The sequence below is a fragment of the Mchenga conophoros genome, linkage group LG12, assembly GCF_057382185.1.
Source record: "Mchenga conophoros isolate Kocher_MC1m ecotype Shallow Benthic linkage group LG12, M_conophoros_male_GT1.1, whole genome shotgun sequence".
In the NCBI taxonomy this organism is placed as follows: domain Eukaryota; kingdom Metazoa; phylum Chordata; class Actinopteri; order Cichliformes; family Cichlidae; genus Mchenga; species Mchenga conophoros.
In genome coordinates this window covers 27,476,698-27,500,003 of record NC_140537.1, presented here as the reverse complement: position 1 = coordinate 27,500,003, position 23,306 = coordinate 27,476,698, and the positions used below count along the sequence as shown (strand labels likewise).

General features: G+C 38.8%; 2 protein-coding genes across 12 annotated transcripts; one reads left to right on the top strand and one right to left on the bottom strand.

The window, feature by feature from the left end:
* Positions 1–1,367: 1,367 nt before the first annotated feature.
* izumo1 (izumo sperm-egg fusion 1) lies at positions 1,368–10,445 on the bottom strand. Of its 11 annotated transcripts, none has more exons than XM_085294928.1 (11): positions 10,418–10,445; positions 9,966–10,035; positions 6,146–6,419; positions 5,916–5,990; positions 5,676–5,759; positions 5,534–5,554; positions 4,213–4,302; positions 3,836–3,963; positions 3,474–3,624; positions 2,509–2,677; positions 1,368–2,078 (listed from the first exon to the last, which is right to left on the bottom strand). In XM_085294928.1, the coding sequence occupies exons 3-11, from the start codon at positions 6,345–6,347 to the stop codon at positions 1,997–1,999; spliced, it is 1,002 nt and encodes a 333-aa protein (XP_085151054.1). In that variant the 5' UTR covers positions 6,348–6,419; positions 9,966–10,035; positions 10,418–10,445; the 3' UTR covers positions 1,368–1,996. The 11 variants fall into 11 exon arrangements, with proteins under 11 accessions (XP_085151054.1, XP_085151058.1, XP_085151051.1 ...); XM_085294932.1 differs by having other exon boundaries at positions 6,146–6,408; XM_085294925.1 differs by having other exon boundaries at positions 10,133–10,442.
* LOC146562781 (alpha-galactosidase MYORG-like) lies at positions 10,370–23,200 on the top strand. The gene is made up of 7 exons (XM_085294923.1): positions 10,370–10,520; positions 12,481–12,534; positions 12,668–12,946; positions 13,987–14,518; positions 16,431–17,235; positions 17,328–17,437; positions 20,238–23,200. The coding sequence occupies exons 1-7, from the start codon at positions 10,408–10,410 to the stop codon at positions 20,583–20,585; spliced, it is 2,241 nt and encodes a 746-aa protein (XP_085151049.1). The 5' UTR covers positions 10,370–10,407; the 3' UTR covers positions 20,586–23,200.
* The last annotated feature ends 106 nt before the right edge of the window (positions 23,201–23,306 follow it).

The window sequence follows — 23,306 nt, the reverse complement described above, 5'->3', positions numbered from 1 at the left end:
CATGAGCGTAATTGTGGGCTCAAGATCTATTAATATCTACACGTCAATATGATGAGAAGTGAATGTGTTTGCCACTTTTGGTCAGATCTGATCACACCATTCAAACACATTAACCTCATAACAAACAATAGCTAGTAATTAATCATAGGATTTTACATATTTAGTTGTGAATATTTAACTACTGATAAGCACCCAAGCACTAAAGCCAAGTTTTAGGAGTATTTTCTGATGCTTTTATTAAATTATTTTCCAATAAAAGTTGTTATGGCAGTGAAGACAACAATCTTGAGGTCATTCCACAACTATAGGTCACTGATGTGAAAGTATATTCTATGTGTAGTGTGGGACGGTTTTTATCACGAGGTGTAATCTGACGTCTTTGTCCTCGTTTCCTCATAACCCACATTAAAAATCAGTCTGCCTTCCCACAGATCTCTCCCACTCAAACCTCTGACTCCACTTTCTTCTTGTTCCTACTTCCCTCTTCGCCCTCCCCTGTGGCTGCCTGCTGCTCTTCCAGAAGTGCTCACACTTTGTCATTCCCTCTCCCTGCTGAGGCTGCAATTTCAGTCCACAGCAGTATGTGCACACAAACACTCAAACTACACACTTCATCATGGCTGTCAGTGAAGTCGCTGAGCATGCATTTACAGTAGCCTCAGACTGCATATTAGGTTAAAAACACACACATATAAACCCACGTAGTTGTAAGATTGTGACGCGACTATCTCTGCGTGAGGGTGTCTTAAAGATTTTTTTTCAGCTTTCGCCCCCATGTCAGTGAGCCAGACAGGAAACAACACCACACATACATCCTGTCACTATCCAGACAGACCACAGCCTCTCTCTTTTTCAGCCTCCGCGCACACACCCCCTCACACTGTTGCGACCTTTGTTTCATTTGCCTTTGCTCATAACCCAAGCCAGCTTTCAGTGATTAAAATACGCTCATCAGGAATTACCCTGAAAACCTGAGCAACGATTCACCGGTGACTTCCAATTGGCAGTGACTCATACAATATCAACTGATTGCTTTCATTTTTAAACCTTTCACTTACTTTTCTTTGTTACCAGTCATGATCTCATGTGACACAATGGCAAAAGACAGGTGTGAATTTGCTGCTGTTGTTGATGATTCCTTAACGCCTTTACACAGGAAATTTGGTTTCACACCAACATCCCTTCGTATGCGCACAACAAGACAAGAAGGCAGTCAGAAGCAGCTAAATGATACGTGACGGACGTCGAGCACTGGCGTTGAGATCATGACCGAGCCTGTGTGAGGAGTAAACAGACTATATTTGAAACCAAAGCAGCTGATATCATCAAGTGTGGCAGAAAACAGAATGACTAAAACATGAGTAATAATGCAAATGCTAAAAAAAAGGGGGCTTTTGACCTTATTGTGTACTTCTGAATGAACAGATGAGTAACTAAACATTAGTTGAATCTTTGATGAAAACGTCTGCTCCTGGCTTTAGCCCCCTCCTTCCTCACAAGGGGATTATCCAGGATTAATTGGATGGCTGTGGTTAGTAATCTCTGAAAAACACTGCAATCCGGGAGATTTATCTCATCCCTGATTCCTCTCATAAACGCCCACGTGATAACAACATCGCTTCATTCAGGGGGAACGAGAGAAACATAACTGTCTTCCAGTGAGCTGTTGCTTAATGTCGAGGGGTTTCTGGGGAATTTCTGCATTTCTGAGTTCAGCTGTGTTGTATAGTCTGGTTTTGTTAATCCGCAAACTTGTTTCTTGGCTGACATCACTTCGCTTGATTCCTTTTTCGCGTCTTTCAAACATGACACCCATGTCATGTTTTGCCTCACTTGCATGTCGCCAAAATGTATTCTCACTTCCACGTGATTTCTAGAAATGACATGGCACTTTCTGCTGGGAAATTTATTTCACTGCAAAACAAAACGCCAAACCTGAAGTGAAGAAAAACCTTCCTGTTATTAAAGTGTGTTTTTACTGTACTGAGTTCAGTTATCACATCATGTTTTCGGTCCCGTTTTCCTCCTTCTTCCTTCTCCTCAGTTCTGTTGCTGTTCTTTGCTGATTCATCATCACGCTACAAGAAAGGATTACACACGAAGCGATTTAGTTTCTTTTTTAATTGCTTTTTTGTTTTTAGATTGTGAAGACAGAACTACCCATTACCACGCAGAACTTGAGGTGGAAATCTAAGTTAACACCTGCTGCTAAGGTGCCGTCATCACTTCCTGGAAGAAGTGACGACACTTTCAGAGAAAACAACTTATCGGCGTAATTCACTTCAAATGTAAACAATGACCTTATTTACGTAGACTGATATTGCACATGGGATCGCTTAACAAATTATAATTCAGTCCTCAAACTGCACTCGAGCACGGCCAGTCCCTTTGACTTGCATTATTCAGTTTGTCGTGCTCTGACTGTTCTGTGCTACCTTTTTCACCTCCACCCTTCCTGCAAACCTCTTGTCCCCTCTTTCTCCCCTCCACCCACTGGCTGTGTCTCACCTCAGGACAACTGCGAGTCCTACGCTCGCTGTCAGAGTCAAAGCCGTAACCACAGCGATGAGTGGCACAAGCAAGGCCTCCGTAGGCTGAAAAGGTGAGTAGCTGTCTCCATGAGGCAGGGAGGGCAGAGTGACTAAAGGCCAGTGAGTCTGGTGAGGCGACGATATGACTGTGAAGAAGGAGGAGAAGAAGAAATTTCCCTTGAAATTACAGTAAAGGCGGCTGGATTTGCCAGCTTTTGTCTGTTAATTTATGTACCAACCATCACTTTGCAATTTTACATTTTCTTACTTTGTTCTTTTTGTGTACTTAAACATTTACATTGCTAAGTGTCATTACACTAATGTATTATAGTATTAAAAATGGCATCAGCAGTTAATTCAAGTGTATTGACAAATAACACTACATTACTGTACCAAACTGTACCTGAATTTTCACAAAAAACTGCTGTGGTATAAGAATGAAAGCGTTTTGCAATTCTGTGGAAGTCCATAAAGAAAAAAAAAAGAAACAAGAATGCAGTAAAAAAAATACGAGGAAGTCCCAAGATTAAAGAGAAGAATATTACAGAAACAACAAACAAGTGTAATTAAAAAAAGCCCCAAAATACAGATAGTTTTAGCACTTTTCTGAACATGCAGTAAAGTTGTTTCTTTTATAATTTACTTCTTTATTTGTTGTGTCTTAAATGACCTTTAAATTTATTTTTAGCAGCCCTCAGACCAGAATACTAAAATCTGTGACATTTACTGAGGTAAGAGACAACAGCCAACAACATTCTGTGTAAATTATTAGAACTAGATGTATATTAATTCAAGTTTAGCAACTCAGAATGTACTTAATGGTCAGTTCTATTTAATACAGCATATCTAACTGCTGGGATAGGCTCCAGCACCTGGCGAGCCCCTAAACTGGAAAAGCAGAATAAAATAGATGAGTTAATGGATGGCTGGATGTATGTGTACCGGTGAGTGGGAAAGTGGCTTGATAGAAGATGGTCCCATTTTGGGCTTGCAGGGAGCAGCGGTATGTTCCTTCTTCATCCAAACGCAGTTGATTCAAGACAATAGATGAGTCTTCTGTCACTACCAAGACACTGAAGTCACTTTCATTCATCTGTGTTTACAAATTAGGAAGGAATAGTTTCAAGTTAGGGGTGTAAAACCGTCAGACAGTAAATATGTATGATACTGTGGAGCTGAATATGGAAAGAAACCTAATACAGAGACTACAGATGAATGCAGATACTTCAAAATGTATCTATATTGAAGTATTTAGGTGTCTTAATGTTTGTGCCTTCATTTGTCATCAGTGATGGCAATGAGACCTTATCAGTCTCTGATGCTCCTGGCACCCAGGAGTAGTGGTACTCCGGTCTACCCAATAGAAGACGGTGCCACGGAAGAAAACAATTCAACAAAGCCTGGCCTCCTTCCTCAGCCTGCACCGGATACTCTGGACAAAGGTTGAGAGGAGGGAGAAAGTGGGATCCTCCATTTGTCTGAATCAGGATTACTTGAATAATCTTTTTCATTAGTGTCTCACATGGACAGGCAGCAGCAGTCACTCGCGTAAGCACACATTTATACACTCGTGACATCATATATCTTTGCACTCTAAAGAACGGTGCAGTCCCAACACATAGGAATGACTCCTCCTAATCCACTCATGCATTAACACGAGAACAAATAAATTAAAATATACCACCACAGTCCTGTTGTCCAGTCGGAGAGGGACAGATGTATACTTTGTAGCGGCAAGAGACGCAATCCATTACTCTTCTAATTAGAAGCCCTGATAATGACACACAAACACACCCTCTAAAATAAATACTACATGGATATAAAATGATGTATAGCAACACAGAGAAAAAAAAATCATGCATAATACAGTTAATATATATTGCACTTATGTAAAAGGGGTTTTAGAAACTTATTTACAACAAACACATAACACACATTACAGAATAGACACATAGGCAAAACTACAGTACGGATGACCTAAAACAGCAGATAACAACAAGTACAAAATAGAAAAAGGATATTTGAAAAGTATAAAGGGTGGAAGACTGAAGTTTAACATCAGGAAAAAAAAGGCAGGGAAACCTGATAAAAATAAAAATAAAGCCAGTAGGAAAACAGAAATGAAAACACTTAGAAACACTTTCCATTACAAGTGTTTGAAATCAGTTCAAAATACTTTATTGTAATGGAAAGTGGGGGGGACATAACTAGAGACCTAACAGCCCCCCAGAGTGAGATGGAAATAGTGAGCACCCCCCCCCCACACACACACACCTTACTTACTTTTCATGCCATTTCGTGCCATTAATAAACAATAGTAATTGTATGCTATAGGATTAGTCCCCAGACTGTGGGAGCAGGTCATATGATCTCAAAATGACCAATAAATGATTTGTATGAGTTTGATTTTATGAAGTTTGCTGATATTCGCTTTTGTAATTTTTTTTTGCAGTCTTCTGGAGTCGATCCCAGCTGTCATTGAGTGAGAGTTGGGTATTTCTGGGAGAGGTTGTCTGGTTGTCGCAGGGCTAACCCAAAGATGAACAACCATTCATGCTCACATTTACACCTACAGTCAATGAAGAATCACCAGTTAATCTAACATGCATGTCTTTGGACTGTAGCGGGAAGGCGGAGTCCCAGAGGGAACTTCCAAAAGCACAGGAAGAACATGTTAACTCCACACAGAAAGTCCCAAACTCCCTGATGGACTAAAACTCGGGACTTTCAAGCGATGGTGCTAACCTTTCTAGCCTACATATACTGAACATTAAATTGGTCCTGGTACTGATCCCTATGAGACCACACATTTTTCTGGAAAGTATGCAAATCAAACACCAAAATAAATAAATAAATGAAAAGTCATTGGTTTGTCAAATGACAGCAAAAAACATTTTACAGTTGTCTCACGTCTCTCGATCAAAGTTTTATGGTCCACTGTCACTGGAAAAATCTGTATGAGTCACTCTTAAAAGATCATTTGTCACAGTCTCAGTACTTACCACATATGTTGGGGCATAATTCTGAGGGAAAGAAAAAAAAGATAATAAATGATCTGAAACTAATGCATGTTTTTCACAGCGATGACTTACAAAAAGTTTATTGCCTCATACTTTGCAGAATCCCGACTGTTATGCAAATTACCACTGGGGACGAAAGCATCCAGATGTTTCTCTAAAATCTTCCTGCCTTTCTCCATGATCTGAACAGCTTCAAATGTTATAGATCCTTAAAAGACATTTTAACATGTTAATACTTTCAGTGATGATATAATGAAAAGTAATAATGGCCTTCTACATGTTGGAGTGTTTGGGTGCGTTTACAGCTACTGTTTATTTCTGAGTGGAAAGAATAAGAATGATAGATTGTTTTTTTGTTTCTCACCAGTGAGCTTGGTTTTCAAGAAGCGATCAAATTCACTCTGGTATTCAGTTTTGGCTCTGTATAGAGTAGTGGGATCTAAGCAAAAAAAACAGTGCTATTTGGTTTATTTTGATCATTTTAACTGCCTTACACTTATATTTTAGTTTATTTATAAGTATTTATAAATTTATATCTTTGGCCTGACATTATCGGAAGAGAAGAACTACAATATAACAGTTTCCTGATCTCACCAATGACCCCCTTTCGTTCCTGACTTGTCTCTATGTAGGTCACATAAGCTTGGTCACAAATACTTTGCAAGTCGAGCTGGTCTTGCAGAGTGGGAGCAGACAAGATGAAGTCCTCGTGCATCATTCGGATGCTGCGGTCGCACTGCAGACAGGCCCTGGCTGCAGTGACACAGCAGAGCAGGGACACCAGCATCAATGGCATCTTCCCTCTGCAGCTGAGTTTTCCTCTGCAGAATGAATCACTTTGGCTCCAGTGAAAGCTTCTGAAACACAGCTGCCAAACATCATTGTCCCTGTCATCACCATTTCATCTGTTGCTCTTATTGAAATGGTACTTTTACAATTACTGCTGCTGTCATACTATTACTCCTATCACATTTTCTGCTGTTTCCCTTTAACCATGATTTGGCATAGTGTTTGAACCATTCTGGCTATTTCTTTAAAATAAAAATAAATTGATGAATATGTCCTTAATAATATGAGAAATTAAAATAATTTTTGTTGATCGCCTGGCCAATTATTCATTAGATTAATCAGTTTAAAATAAAACTGTGAAAAGCACCTTCGAGCTTCACTAAAACCCCGACTAACAATCAAAGCCAAAGAGATTTAGCATAGTAAGACAAAGAATATCAGCATCATCACACATACAGTCATATGAAAAAGAAAGATTTCACGTGAAACTATCCAGTCCTGTGGGAAACTAAGTATACCCCATGAATCAATAGCTTGTAGAACCACCTCAACAATAACTTGAAGTATTTGTTTTCTGTATGACTTTTTCTGGCTCTCAAATCATTGTGGAGGAATTTTTGTCCCACGCTTCTTTACAACAGTGCTTTCATTGAGGTTTGTGGGCATTTGTTAGCTCTTTTAAGGTCCTGCCACAGCATTTCAGTCTGGACTTTGCATGCCATTGCAACACCTTGCAATAGTCTATATCTTTTTTTGTCCCTCTGTTATAAATGCTGGATCCTAGACTGAACGGAGCTGAGCACGATCACCACACACAATTAAGTGGAACTGTGGTAAGGTACCAATTTGGAGTCCATGTCTTGTCCTAGCTTTTAAAAAAATAAAGCACAAAAAATGAAAACCTTGATTCTTTTTCAGCCCTTCTGTTGGAGATTTGCTGCTGTGCTTGGGATCATTGTCCTTTTGCATGACCCAGTTTTGGGCAAGCTTTAGCTATCGGACAGATGACTCTAGAATACTTTGGTATACAGAGGAGTTCATACTTGACTAAATGACTGTAAGGTGCCCAGGGCAAAACAGCCATACATCATTTCATTTCATTTATTCATTTATAAAGCACATTTAATAACAACAGGGCGTTGACCAAAGTGCTGTACAACATAACAATTAAACAGTGACATTAACAACAACTGATAATTAAAAACAGATTAGGATAAAAGAATTGGTAACGCTCCTACAGTTTCGAAAGCCAGAGTAAAAAAATATGTTTTAAGATGCGATTTAAAAAGAGTAACAGTTGGGGCCTTTCTAATGTGGAGAGGTAGATCGTTCCACATTTTCGGTGCCACAACTGCAAATGCCCGATCTCCTCTATGAACCATCCTAGACTTATGTAAAGTAAGGAGTAGGTGATCACTTGATCGAAGGGCTCTAGAGGGCGTATACAGCTGCACAAGGTCAGACAAATAGTCCGGTGCCTGGCCATTTAGCACTTTATAAGTTAAAAGTAAGATTTTGAATTTAATTCTAAAACGCATTGGATGAATTAATTTGTTTCTCAAATGTAAGTTTGCTATCCAAGAGAACCCCCAGGTTTTTTACGTGCGTTTTAACAGCACATGTTAGGTTACATAAGTCCAAATCTGGGGCATTGAAATTACAGCTTGGTCCAAAAATAATTACCTCTGTTTTATCCTCGTTGAAGGTAAGAAAGTTTGAGGCCATCCAGGTTTTAACTTCGCCGAGACATTTGACTAACGATTCCATGGGCGTAGAGGTGTTTCTATTAAACCGAAGATAAATCTGGTGTCATCGGCATATGAGTGAAAGCAGATGTTATGTTTCCTAAAGATTAGGCCTAGGGGCAACATATAGATTGAAAAAAGAATTGGGCCTAATACGGATCCCTGCGGGACACCACAAGTAAAAGGAGCTGGGGAAGAAATAAAATAATCAAGGCTCACAGAAAAAGTCCTCTTGGAGAGGTACGACCTAAACCATTCCAAGGGGATACCTCTGATACCTTGTTCAGTCTTCTTCTAATTGTGCTGCCATGAACTCTAACATTTAACATGCTACAGTCTGACATTTAGCCCTTGAGCTCTTTGTAGTTTCTCTGAGTTTCTCTTGCTTCGGTGTCCAATCCTATGAAGGTTGAAGCATTGTGTTAGACCGTATCTGAATGCTCCAAACTGCTAAACATTCTGCTTCCTTAGAGGTGCTCCCACTTCCTGCTGCTCAATTAATCAAGTGTTACTTAACCTCTTAATTCCTAAGGAAGCAGTAACATGCACTTCGCTTTTCCACAGGAATGCCTACAATTCTTTTCTATTCACCTGACTGTGAAAAGAAATATCCATTAAACAAAGAATAACTTGCAAAATAAATAATTTTAATTCAAATTGTTTCAGGTTAACCACAGCCTTACTAAGCTGTACATTACATTAAGAGTCACCTTTAAAGTCACTTGACTTCTAACCACTTAATAGACAAGCTCCATTTTCATTCTGTGGGCTGTTTTGAAGGTCATACACTGGGCTGGATCCTTCTGACTGAGTGTAGGGGAGCTGCATTTTCTTTCTTAAATAGAAAAATTCAAGTGCCGTCTTGTCTGACCTTGCCCTGCTGTGCTAAACTGCATCCCTAGATGGTGAATTGTCTTGCCAGTGCAGATGACTCACAGGAGATGCATATATTTTTAAGCCTCTGCCTAGTACCTTCTCTATTCTTTATTATTAATATCATTTGATTTTCTCCAGGGAATATGCAGGAAATAAGGAATCAATGACTGAATACTTAAATTTCACAATACTTAAATTTCACAATTCTCTTACAAAATTGTAGTTACATAGAAATGGTTTGAGATTTCTGTTGGGTTTTTTCATGGTGTCAGTTTCAACTGCCTTTTTTTCCTGTTTTGTGTATAAAATTTGGTCTTGCTTAGAGTTTACTGTCTATGACCTCTGCCTGGAAATAAAGTCAAGGGTTGTTTTGAGTTTTATCTTTGCCTTCTCCCTTAAAGCAACCATTCCTTTGTGTCTGTTACTCTGTGTCTCCTAATTGTTTGGATTTCAGAGGCAGGTCAACATTTAAATAAATCAGACTTAAATTTTACCTCTGCTACTTCTTTATAAACATTTTACTTTAGCTAGCCTACTAGTCAAATAGTAATCTAGTAGATTTTCACACTGGTGGTACAGCAGTCAGGCTATACAATAATATTATTATTCCAACTGAACTTCATGTACATATTAAAAAAAAAGGAAAATTTTGGTTTATTTTACCAAATATAATATTTTAGCTTTTTTGTAGACAATTTTTCTCATTTATGTTTTTCTATTTTTCTTTTTTTTCCCTGTCCCTTGCTCTGCTGTAACGACAGAATTTCGCCAGTGTGGTATTAAATAAAATATATGTCTACATCTCTAGTTCTCAGTTCATAGTAAACTTAAAAACATTTAGAACATCAAAGAACTCACGGATATAAAAATAAGACAAGAGTCGACTACTTCGCCATGGTCGTGTCGTTCAGCTGCCCTGCTATTCATAGCTTGTTGCTGTCACCCAGCGGTAGAAAACCTCTTACAGCCACAATAACATTATTGTTCGCTCTCGATGATCTCACCTCTGTGGTCTGTTCGGGAAGTGAGGCAGTGTACTCCAGTTGTTGTTGTCACAGGGTCGAAGACGGTAATCTGTGGTTACAAACAACCATCGTAAAAAAAAATACAAAATACAAAATACTAATAATAACAATAACCCCCCCCCCCCCCCCCCCCAATCCTCACACACATTCACTACAAGTTGAATGAAACGTTTGAGATTTGAATTGTTTCCACGGACAACGCTAGCACCAACGATTTGGTAAGGAAAATATAATAATTTAAAAGTAACGTTAACGATAGTCAAAATAACCCCTTCATTTTGCCTTTCTCTTGTGCGTTTCACATTGTTCGCAGCCAGCAATAAACAAATTTGAAGCTGTTTTTTGGCTCTGTGGCGATATTGTTCTCACACTACATTTCCCAGAATCCTTCCGCGCTAACTTGTACACGAATGACAGATCGATGGACAAACCAGCTTCGCATTCGCTCCGTTTGGGTGGGACTACGCCTCTGTCGCTGCACCGCAGGCTTCCGCGCGCACAGACGTTGACCCCGGAGTGTGGTCAGATGTGGAGGTAAGGTGAATGTATTTTTGTGGTCGCAGCTTTATTAAGAGCAGTTAAAATGTTTTGTATGTGACACAACGTTTTTTTGCGTGTTACTGTCATGGCGAGTATAGCTTTTAATTGTGAGCACGGTCTTCTGAATCAGTTCGTGAATACTGGTAGAGCGAGTTACTGTTACGGCAATATCCCAACTCGGCGTCAACGGCCGAGTCGAGTGAGTGTTTGTTGGGGATCGATCAGATATCGGAAGTGTTTGATTAGTTGGTTACACGCCAGCTTGACACGGGCGTGGATAGATAACGTAAACATACACGTCGTTGGACGGCGTCTGTGTCCACTGGGATCCTTTCAGAAAGTCAGATGACGACGTTTTCAGTGTTTGTTGTAATTTAGGTATTTGCCTTGAACAGTTCGTAGTCACTGTGTAGTTAATGTGCATGTTTTTAGAAACCCCTGCATAACCTGCAGTATGGAGCCTGTTGTACTGCACCGGGCCCTGTGGCCTAATTTAAAATGTTATACGTTTCATTCCGATAGCCATTAAAGATTAATATGATTTCAGCCCACAGTTTCAAGACTAATTGCTAGGTTTCTTAAAAAGCACTGATTATCTCTAACATTTTAAGACTGGTCTGCCTTCATTGTTAAGTTCCCTTAATAGAATAAATTGATTTATAATGGATCCCAAGTTGAGCTTTCTCAACTTAATTCTACATTTGAGCAATGGTACAGTTTTGTCAGTAATTACATAGAAATGAGGAACAGGATCTTCACTGGAGCGAAAGCTGACATATAGAGGAAAATGTTTCCCTGTGTCTGCAAGATTTTTGCAAGATTTCGGTTCCTCCTTGCGATACTGGCATTAAATAGCATCACAATAAAAGAAGGATGTGGAGCTGAAGGATAATGTTTACCTGTGGGGAAGTTAAGTATGGTTCTGCTGGTGATGACTGCATTCTTATCAATCTGAAAACTGTGGGCTTGCTGTACTACAGCTGTTTGAGGGCTATTATTTACTCATCCCAAAGGTGCTCTTACCTGAGGTAAATGTAATTGAATCCTGCTGACTTGGTGTCTGCGCTTCCTCTGATCACAGCCTGTTTTTACAGTTTTGCTGGCTCTCTCACCATGAGTGCCTGTGCAGAGCCTGGATACCTGCCATTTACCAGATTAAAAGCCCAGTGCTCTCTCTCGCTCTCTCTCTGCTGGATGCTGTTGAACTATGCTATAATAATAAAAGCAAGTGTAGAGACAGTACAGGGCCAATACAGTAATGCTACACAAAAACAGTGTTCAGTGACAGACAATTCAAGGTAAAACAGTAACCCCTTATGCTCAAAATTGTCATCTTTAGCCTGTAACTATGCTGCTGATTGGTTGTGACTGCATCCAGATGTGATTTCTAAAACCCTGAAAGATGACTATTGTGCTTTTGAATTCTTTATTGCACATATTTCTAAATGTTGTTGTTCTTTGGGAGGTATTATTTTGATGGCATGTTTTTTGTGTACTTGTCTCTGTGAGGGAAGTGTTATTGCATCTAAATTTAAATCCTGATTGCAGTGAGTTCTTCCATAATGATATTGCCCCCATCCATGAGGCAAAATCAGGTCACTAAGACGGTTTGATTGGTGTGAAAATTATGCCTTTGCAGCATGAACTAATATTTTTAATGCATCACTAAGACATTTTTGTTTTTTTTCCTGTCTGCAGCGCTTTTAAGCTAACATCAGCAGTGATAATTGGATAGATAGATAGATAGCCAGTGTGATGAAGTCTGCGGTAGATTGGTCAATATTCATGTCCTGTACTCATTTACTTGTTATTCTTTTAGCACTTTAACTTGATTTAGCTTCCATTCATTATTTGATGTGATGATGATATTAATGGTGTTTTATTTCTATTGTTTTTTTGGGTTTCTTTTACACTTGTTGTGGTTTAAACTAACATCTGTCTGTCTGCCTCACAGGAGCAGATATATCAGCCCTTTTTCAGAAATGGAGACATTCCTAAAGATTGGCAGGTAGACATCAGTTTTCCCTTAACTCCCACAGCTGCCAGTGCACAGATTTATATTTCTGTTTCAAAAGCTCTGACAGCAAGTTAAGTACAGCTGTCCATTCCTGCCACTCTTCTTCCAACCCGCACGCCTTCAGCATGTATCAAATAGTGCCGGTGGCTCCTGGGGAGCAGCAGATGGCTGGGGGACCCGGAGGCTCCCCACTTAAGAAGAAACTTTCTCATGAAGGTCGGCCACTGGTGATGGCAAGTATGTTGGGCTGTGTGCTGGTGCTAGCTGCTGTGGTCGCCTGGTGCTATTACTCAGTGTCGCTTCGTAAAACCCAGTTGTTCAAGACAGCGTTGTTAGACCTGAACAAGGATGGTTTTATTATTCACAACCAAGCTGGGGCTGTTGTCTTCACTATGGCATTCAGGTGGGTTCATATTATTGATTATTTTTAAATTAATAATTGGTAATTTGCTGATTTTTGTCTTTTTTGGACTTGTTGTCTATGCTTTTAATGCTTAGGAAACTGTACAGAGAATCATCTGCGTTTTTGTTTCCTTTAACAAGATACATTTTGATTAATAATTTAATTATTTGAATTGCCTGATTGCCTACTAGTCATGGTTATTTTAATGAACTAAAACTAAAGCAAAACCTAAAACTGACCTTGTTAAATAAAATAGAAATAAATACTACACTTTAAAAAAACTGTAATTAAACTGATTTTATGAACTTGGAAAACTAACTAAAAGTTAAAATAAGTTTTGGCATTTTAATTTGCTAAAATTTGTTATTACGCCTTTACAGATTTTTTTTTTAAATTTGTGTCTTTTGCATATGCCCTACATTCAGTCACTATTTAAAAGACTAAAACTAATGCTGAAACTAATAAAAACTAAAGCGAAACATTTTTATCAATAAAAGATGAATTACAAAATTTGAAATTAGAATTAGAAAATACAAAACTAAAATAACTCTGCTACTTATAAGGGTAATAAATATGACTAGTTATAATTTTATCTTACAGCTGAGATAAGGACCAAAGGAATGTCTGTGCAATCCAAATCAAGACACTCCACAAACACTTCTTTTGTGAAACTAAGTCCCAGCAAATCGTGGACTCATTGCCTTTGTAACTTCTTTTGGTCTTGACAGAGTTCTTCTTCTTTGTATCTGCTTTAAGTCTGCCTGTCTGCAGTGTTTGGATGGATGATGAAAAATCAGACGAGACAGACACATGATTACACCCTTAGGGAAGACTGTAATAGATGTGTCCTTTGCCAGCAGAGTTCATACCGACAGAAATAGCTATAGAACAATCACTCCACAGACAACTAGAACAACGGAATAGAACTTACAACATTTTCTTTGTTGTTGCACTACTACTAATTTGTTTTAAAACACAAATAATATCAACTGTGTTTAACTGGCCCCTTTGTTTTCTTTCTTTTAAACACCTAATTTTAGGTCTGGTACTCTGGATGTGGACTCTTGCTCAAAGGAGGGAGATATTCTGAGCTGCACTCAGTCGGATTCTGGCAAGCTCAACTTTTTTATCCAAACAGTTCGTCCAAAGGACACGGTGATCTGTTATCGGGTTCGCTGGGAGGAGCTGCAGAATAAGCACTTGGTAGAGCATGTCATGGCCTATAATGACTCTCATTGGTATGGAGGGGCAGAGACGGCAACACAGTACTGGCCTATCAGATTTCAGGGAGAAGAGGAACCACGACCTTTCATCACAAGTGACGTCTACTCCAATCGAAATGCTTTTGGAGGAATTCTAGAGCGGTACTGGCTGTCATCAAATGCAACTGCCATTAAGATTAACGACTCAGTACCGTTTCATTTGGGCTGGTCAGAGAAGAACAGGACACTGAGGTTCCAGGCCCGGTACCAGGACTCTCCCTTCAGACCACTAGAAAGACAGCAGACCTTTCCTGAACTCAGTTATAGAGTCTGTGTGGGGTCAGATGTCACCTCTATTCACAAGTACATGGTGAGTGTAATTATGCTGGATATTTGACAAATATTTAATAATGTTAAAAGCTGCCAATTTAAAGTGTAGTGATATATACTCAGATGTACAACAAATAACTGGACCAGAAACACTTGTCCCATCCTGCATATGCATTTTTAATTTAATACTACTGCCATTAATTCTTTGTTCCCCTGCAGAGCAGGTTTAATCTTTAACATTCCAGAAAATATACTTAGGTTGGGGAAATGACTCTTTGATTTACTGTTGAATTTAAGTGTCTGTTCACTTCCAAAGAAATGGAAATCCTCTAATTTTTATTGTAGTTAATTTTTAATGGAGAGAGACAGAATATCAATCAAAACCCCAGAAAAAAGGACATTACATCAAATTTACAGACTAAATTGATTTGCTTGTCATTGAGTGAAAAAGGTATTTAATCTCCTACAACCCAGCCTGAAGTCACAGTTACAGATACTCCTGATCTCAACTCATTATGTGTATAAAGCACACCTGTCCACAGAATCAATTTCTTCTCTTCCAACCTGTCCACCACCATGGGCGAGACCAAAGAGTTCTCAAAGGCTTTCAAAGATTGTTGACCTACGAAAGGCTGGTATAAGTTACAGTAGGAAGCTTGGGGAGAAGTTTACAACTGTTGGTGCAATTGGAAAAAGTATAAAATGACCATCAATGTCCTCAGCATGGAGATTTTGCCTCATGGGCGAGGACTATCATAAGAGAGGTGATGGATCACCTCAAAGCTGTGATCTGTCACCACTGGCAACACACTATGCTATAATGGATTGAAATCTTGAAGCGCCCGCAAGGTCACCTGGTCAAGAACGCAAATGTACAGGATCATCTCAAGTTTTGTAAGTGAACATCTAAATGATTGAGAGAAGGCCTGGGCGAATGCACAGTGGTCAGATGAAACTAAAATCAAGCTCTCTGGCATCAACTTTACATGTCTGGGTTTGGAGGAAGAGAGATACTGGGTATGACCCAAAGAGTAGCATTCCCTACGTGAAGCATGGAGGTGGAAAGATTATGCTATGAGGCTGTTTTTCTTCTGAGAATATAGGACAACTCCATCACATTGAGGGGCCAATGGATAGGGCCATGTACTGTAAAATCTTGGATGAGAACCTACTTCCCTCAGCCAGGATACTTCGTATGGGTTGTGGATGGGTCTTCCAACATAGCATCAAGATAAAGATAGTGTGGCGAAAGAAGTACAAAACGTCAAGATTCGGCGTGGCCAGTCTTAGACTTTAATTCTATTAAAAAATTTGTGGACGGAGCTGAAGCTTCGAGTTGCCAAGTGAAGGCCAAGAAACCTAAAATATTAAGAGTGTTTCTGTAAAGATGAGTGGGCCAAAATCCCTCCTGAGATGTGTGCAAACCTGGTGAATGATGACATGACAGTGCTTTGGAGGGTTTCTCCTCCAAATACTAAGTCATATTTTTCTTGGGTATTAAGTACTTATTTCACTCTGTAACCTGCAAATCAATTTATAACTTTTATGCAGTGATTTTTTTTCAGGTTTTTTCTTTGTAAGAGAGCAAACTTATGAATTAATAATGATTTCCCCAATTGTAAATGCTTTCTTGATGAGGATATCAATATTCTAATCTTATAGTGTGTTTGTAAAATCTTTAGAAAAAGTCTAAAAATTGGCTTATGTAGTTGGTTATTTCTTGACATGGAAAGCTGAAATTCTCAAGCTGTAAGGGACCAAGCAACCCCTAAGCTAATTTATCTGGTTATTGTAAGGACGCCAGTAGGCATATTTCCTTACGCTTGTTTAATCAAGCACAAAGCCTGTGCAGGCTTGAATGAAAGACAATAACCACACATTTAAAAACATCTCAAATCACTTACCTCATGTTCTTTTCTTTTTTCCCCTAATCATTCATGTTCTTTTCTCAGGTGCGCCGGTATTTCACAAAGCCTATCAAAGTCCCATCTGCTGATTTGTTCAAAAAACCAGTGTGGTCCACATGGGCTATCTACAAGACCGCTGTAACTCAGGAGAAGCTGCTGCGCTATGCCGCTGACATTACTAGGCATGGCTTCAACTGCTCCCATCTGGAGCTGGATGACCGCTACACAGCAGATTACGGAGAGTTTGACTTTGACCCGCAGAAGTTCCCCAATGCAAGCGGCATGTTTGACAAACTAAGAGAGGGCGGTTTTCAAGTTACACTCTGGACGCACCCTTTTATCAACTATGACTCCATAAATTTTGGTGCAGCTGTGGAGAAAGAGCTATTTGTCCGTGAGCCAGGCGGTGAACTGCCCGCTCTGGTTCGCTGGTGGAACGGGATTGGAGGAATCTTGGACTTCACAAACCCAGACGCTCGTGAATGGTATTCCTCAAACTTGCACATGCTCAAAAGTCGCTATGGGGTGACCTCCTTCAAGTTTGATGCAGGAGAAACGAGCTACCTGCCCCGTCAGTTTAGTACCCTGGGCCCACTGTCAAACCCTTCCACCTTCACCCGCCGCTACACAGAGATGGCTATACCATTTATGGAGCATGCTGAGCTAAGGGTTGGTTACCAGAGTCAGAACATCTCCTGCTTCTTCAGGATCATTGACAGGGACTCGGTGTGGGGTTATGAGCTCGGCCTCAAGTCCATCATCCCTACTGTTCTGACTATAGGCATTTTGGGTTACCAGTTTGTCTTACCTGATATGATAGGAGGAAATGCCTACCCGAACCATACTGCAGGTATGGCATGCATTTTAAGAGCGTTAGCTCTGTTAAAAAAACAGATTTTCTCTGATCTGGTTTTATCTGACAGTCTTTCATCTGTGTTTAAGGTGGGTTAAATGGTCTGCCAGACAGAGAACTGTACATCAGATGGTTGGAGCTGTCTGCCTTTATGCCCGCCATGCAGTTCTCCATACCTCCATGGGCTTATGACAATGAGGTAAGCCAAATAAAGCAAGCGATGAATTTTAGATGTAGAAAAGTATTTTACAGTGTGTAGCCTCTTAGCTTTTCCTGCATTTAAATTTACTAAATTGTGTGTGTGTGTACATCACACATACACACTTTTGCAACATTTGTAATAGGGTTTGTAACAATTTTGCAATACATTTTACAGTTGGTGTAAAAATGATCTTTTTTGCTCTATCAGTACTATAGTGCAAAATACTAATTACAGATTAAATAATGAACGGGACTCTTAAACTTAACCTTTACATTATCGTGAAGCAGCTGTTTGTTTGCTTGCAGAGAAATGACAGAATAATTGTTGCTTCAAATTCTTTTTGGTGTGTTTGAAAACTACCACAGGAGGGCGCCAAAGTTTAAACCATAAAGGTCTACACCAGGGGTGTCCAAACTTTTTTCACTACATAAAAATATAGGAGGGGCTGGGCTACTTACTAGAAATTAGGTATATAACCTTAACTTTAGTGTATTAAAGTTAGAAAAACACTTAAAAGTGGTCAAATATGTTATATTGTTGAATATAATTAAAGACAAAACTGCCTTCATCACAACTTTCCATAAATGGATCTGTATTGATTTATTCAGAAAAGGCTTTGGTAGCTCATTCTCAGAACAGCAGCCTCAGATTTCTTCTTAGACAGAAGATTTACAGTACAGAGAAAAAACAATAAAGGGGAAAATGGGACGGGTACATTTCAAGTTTGTTATTTAAGTTATTAGGCTTAGCAACACACCTATTAACGTTCGTTTGAAACCGTTATCAACATTAACAGACTGAACTGGACTTAATAACAGGAGTGCACGAAAAAATATACTGTTGCTGACCCTGCAGGAGAGCTACCCTTTGCTTTAATTTCTGCACTCGATCAGCACCAGTGTAGGATGCATAGGCCTGATGTTTGGTTTCATAATGACGTCGTACATTATACTCTTTCATAACTGCCACAGTTTCAGTGCAGATCAAACGGAAACACTTCCCCTTGAATTCTATGAAGAAATATTCACTCTCCCACCGTGTCTGAAATTTTCTGCATTCACTTTCTACCTTTCGCTTCTTTGGTTCTGCCATGTTTAGTAACTTGGGGTAAATTTCTTCTGTGATTGTCCTTTTTGGTGGAGCAACTGCCTTGATCAACAGCAACTCCCCCTGGTGTTACAACTAAGAAGTGCAATTCAAAAGTTGAAGTGCGGGCCATATTCTATTCTATTTATAAAATTACTTGCGGGCCAATTAAAAATGGATCGCGGGCCAACTTGGACACCCCTGGTCTACACAGACCAGTTATGGGGAATTTAAGGGGATGCATACCAGTTAAATGAAATCTGTTTACCTGTTATAAAAAAGAAAACAAGAATATTTTAGAAATTTGTCAAAAAAATGTTTAAAACTAGAAATTATATATATATATATATATATATATATATATATATATATTGAAAGAGCTAAATAGTCCTTAATCACACATAAAATTTTATAGAATTATGTCGATTTGGCCAGCGCATCAGATTCCCTTTTCTTAGTCAAATAGTCTGTCTTGCCTTTTCTTGTCATTAAATGAACCCATGGCAATCAGTTTTAGTCCAAAGGTGATTCCATGATGCTCCAAGATGTTTTGTTAGACCTTTCTATTAATGATACTGGTGCTTTGCTCTAATTTTCCCATGCTATTTGCAGAAATAGAAACTCACACCGTAACTAGTCTCGCATCAAAATGTTATTCAGCTCTTCTGCGGAAGTAAAGAGTAAAGAGTAAAGAGTTCAGTCGTCAGTTTATGGTCATTCTGGAAACCTCATACTCTGATCTAGAAGCATTTATCGCTGCCTGAAAATCAGCAGTGGTCTGCTTTTTGTCTATAGCACTTAAAATCTTGAGGTGCCTTTCATCTACTTCAGTCAGCTTTTCTTTTCTGCCTCTTCCTTGACACATTTTCTAGGTACCAGTCTTTTCAGTCCATGACATACTTGACCACACTGTGGGAACACTGTGAGTCCTGACCTATTTGTTTTAGGCCATCCAGCATAATGAAGTGCTTTAATGTGGTCTCTTTACTTTTCTTATGATCACTCCATGTGGTAAGATCTTGCATAGAGTGGGTGGTGTTGTAATACATGTAGCATGTAGTGTACCATGATAGAAATTAAAAAAAAAAGTTAAAACAAATAACAATACAGCAGCAAAAACAGTTAGTAGTTTTTTTTTTCAAGTCCTCCTACTGGACACCAAAAATCTCTCTCTCAGGATGACAGAGAAGAATGCCCAGATAAGATTTATACTTCTAACAGCAGTTTTGCACTTTAGAGATGTAAACATGGTTTCAGACAGGTTAATTTCTAAAAAGCATTCCAGATCATGCCCTCTGACTGTCCAGCTATAAGACCATGTGGGCTCCGAGTTGATTTTAATATAAAAATACTCATCCAAGTCAACTTACCCTGTACACAAGGTTTAGAAGCTTTAAACATTTTCTTGTGTCTCTCTGGCTTAGTGAATGTTGCCTTACCTTCTTCTGACCTCCGTACACCGTAAAGCGCTAAAGAAAATCAGATTTTTCTCAAAAAAAAAAAAAGAATAAATAAAATGCCATTTTCATTAACAAATATTTCTCCTAGAAAATATACAAGTACTGATCACAAGTCAAAAACAATAAGTCAGTTCTTTTTCTATGTGCTTTGATGCATAAATTGAAGCAGGACGTGTGGATGGTTTTATTACTCTGCTGTCTGTTAGGTGGCCTCTGCTCCATGCTAACTCAATGTCTTTGTGCATCTGCAGGTGGTAAAGATAGCACAGAAGTTCACAGGGCTCCATGAAACTCTGGTGGCGCCAAAAGTTCTTGAATTGGCACACGTGGTTCTTGATACAGGAGACCCAATCATAAGGCCCCTCTGGTGGATTGCCAATGATGATGAGGCTGCCTATAAGATCGACTCCCAGTTCCTGATTGGGGATGACCTCATGGTGGCGCCAGTGTTGGAGCCAGGAAAGCAAGAGAGGGATATCTACTTGCCTGCAGGACGATGGAAAAGCTACAAGGGGGAACATTATGATAAAGGTCCCATGTACCTCACTGATTACCCTGTGGACCTGGATGAGATCGCTTTCTTTACAAGGGTTCTTTGAAGGCATTAAAGAATTGAAAACCGGACTGACACACACACGCACGCGTCCGCACACATTAGTTTGAGCACACATGCCAAGTAAAAGCAGGGAGGCACCACCAGAAGCTTGAGTTGAGAGTAAAGTGACATTTTAATGAAGATTAACCTCATGTCTCTTCCATCCTGCTCTTTGTCAGGACTTCTGCCTGCAGATTAAAACCCTCCGCCCAAAGAATTAGAATTACCTTCTAATTCTCATTTTGCATCCTTAAGCTAATACTCATCCTTGTGTGCCTTTCACAGCCAATAGAAGATCCGATCTGTGATTGTATCATCACCATTCTTAGCCTTAGTGGCCATCTAATACTGCGTTTTTTTTTTTTCTCAAAGCCCAAAGCTCTACAGCAAGCATGGCGGCGGTTTTGGGTTAATATTATTTCCATTAGCTTATTAATAGAAGTAACTGTACCATTTAGGGGGTCTTTTTGGGGGTGACTGGGTTAGGCAATAAAAAATGCACTATAGCCATACTTAAGTCTGTGTTTTTAACTTTTTAAGCTAACATGCATTAATTTGTATTGCACTGACATCTACATTTTACAGTCTTTTGATTAATTGCTCTTTATATTTATTAATTTTTATTTGTGGATACTGTTGGATGTTTTTAAATATGCATGATTCTGGGGATGAATAAAGGGGTTAACAATAAGCTGCAAATACTTTTATGTCAGTAAGTCCCATAACCTATAGTGCCATTATATTATTTTAGTGCCAAAATCTACTGCTTTATGCTTTTTATTTAAAAAGTCTGCACAAGTCAACTTAACTGCTCAGGGTACATTTAAAAGATATTTATTATTGATCCACAGTAATATATTTGTTATACATTACTGTGCAAAAGTCTTGCACCGCTTCTTATTGTCTTATTTTAATTCGAAGGAGCCAAACTTCCTTGCAATTTTTAAGTGTATTTTGGGCAATAGTTGTCCAGGCTTGTCTGAAGGTCTTTCAGATTTTTTTTTCTATGGATTTTGGCTTTTACTTGTTTTCAGCCCAAGTCGTGTAGCTGACTATTTTTAGATGTGTTTATTGTTTGCGAAGCCACTTAACACTGACCTATGAATAACTAGAGCTTAAAGGAAGACACCTAACACAAGGGATGAACTACTGTTGTGTTTATCACAGACAACTTTGTAAGGAACCAATTTTAAACTGTATCTTAGGGACTGTTTTGCTACCAGCCGGTCTCAAAAACATATAAATATTTCCGTTTTTGTTTTTTTTTTTGTTTATTTTAGCCGAATCAACAAAAATCCAAGGTTTACACAGTTTGACAGGCATAAAATTGTATTTCAATAAATTGCTGTCATATTTCCTAGTCATAACTTTAAAATAAAGAGAAATGAGGGGTGGCTCAAGACTTTTGCACACTACTCTATTATTATAACTGATTTACCTTGTAAAACAGTTATTATTCTCAAAGATGCCATATATTAGTGTGCCATCTATGTCTGCCTTGTGGCTTCATTTGCCTTATTAGCTAATCTATGGTATGCCAACCTTAGCAAAGAGAACCAGAGGGATAAAACACATTTCTACATACATTGATGTTTTTGATGCAGTGTTTCAAAGCAGTGACATTGCAAAGCGCATGAAGAGTTTAAATGTTTGTCTGCTCTTTCATAGTTATTGCCAGCATGAGAGTAAAGCACACCAAGTAATTTGAATGCCTCGCTAGAAAGTAATGAAAACAGCAGTGTTATTATGTCTGAATTTGTCTTGGAATTACAGCAACTTACAAATGATAAATCCTATAAATTGGCCGTGTTTATGTTTTTTTTTTTCTTGCATTCTTGATCCTACCACAAGAAATGTTAAAATTTTACATAGAATGGTTTTTACTGACACAGTACACAGCAGCATTTCTTCAAATGAATAAGTAAATGGATGCATACATAATTTCGTACTTCTTTTTAGTAACCTTACTTTGTTGTGAAACCAGGAAAGCTTGTGTGAGATTGTGTGAGAATCTAACCTATGTTAAATAGGTTAGATCGCAAAATGTAAAATATAACATGTATCTATGAAGGTTTTTAAAAGGACATTCACTTAAAACACAATAAGTGGATTTGGCTATCACATACTGTTTGAGATGTGAATGTTAAAGGGAAAGTTTTCTGTGTAAAAATATTTTGTTGTTGTTGCCCCCCCCCCCCCCCCCCCCCCCGTGATTGAGTGAAGGTAGACTGCCAAAGAACAAATATTTAATTTTATTTATGCATATGGTATATGTTTGTTTTTCGTGTGACATCTAGAGAAGTACTGTATGTATTGTCATGAATGACTTATGTGTATTTACCTGCGATCAGACTAGGTGAAATTCATCTACCTGACTTTTGCATCAATGTTGACTTTTTCAGGTTATTCATGTTTAAAGACCTGTTTTTCACAGTTGCAAACACTGTATATGCCTGATGCGTCTCTTATGAAAGAGTCATCTCAGTCACAGAGTGAGCACATCAAATGGGTGGGAAAAGTGATTTCTGCATTTGTGGAAATAACTGTAAAAAGTAATTAAATAAGTCTTTATCAGACAGCTAAAAAAATAAATGATTGATCTGCTCGCAATAACGTCTATTTTTCTGTCCTGTTTTGTTTGTCTTTCTGTTAGAGCTCACAAAAAAATCTTTCTGCTGTAGTGATGTGAATTGCAGAATCCTAGGAATTAAACAATTCAGTAGTT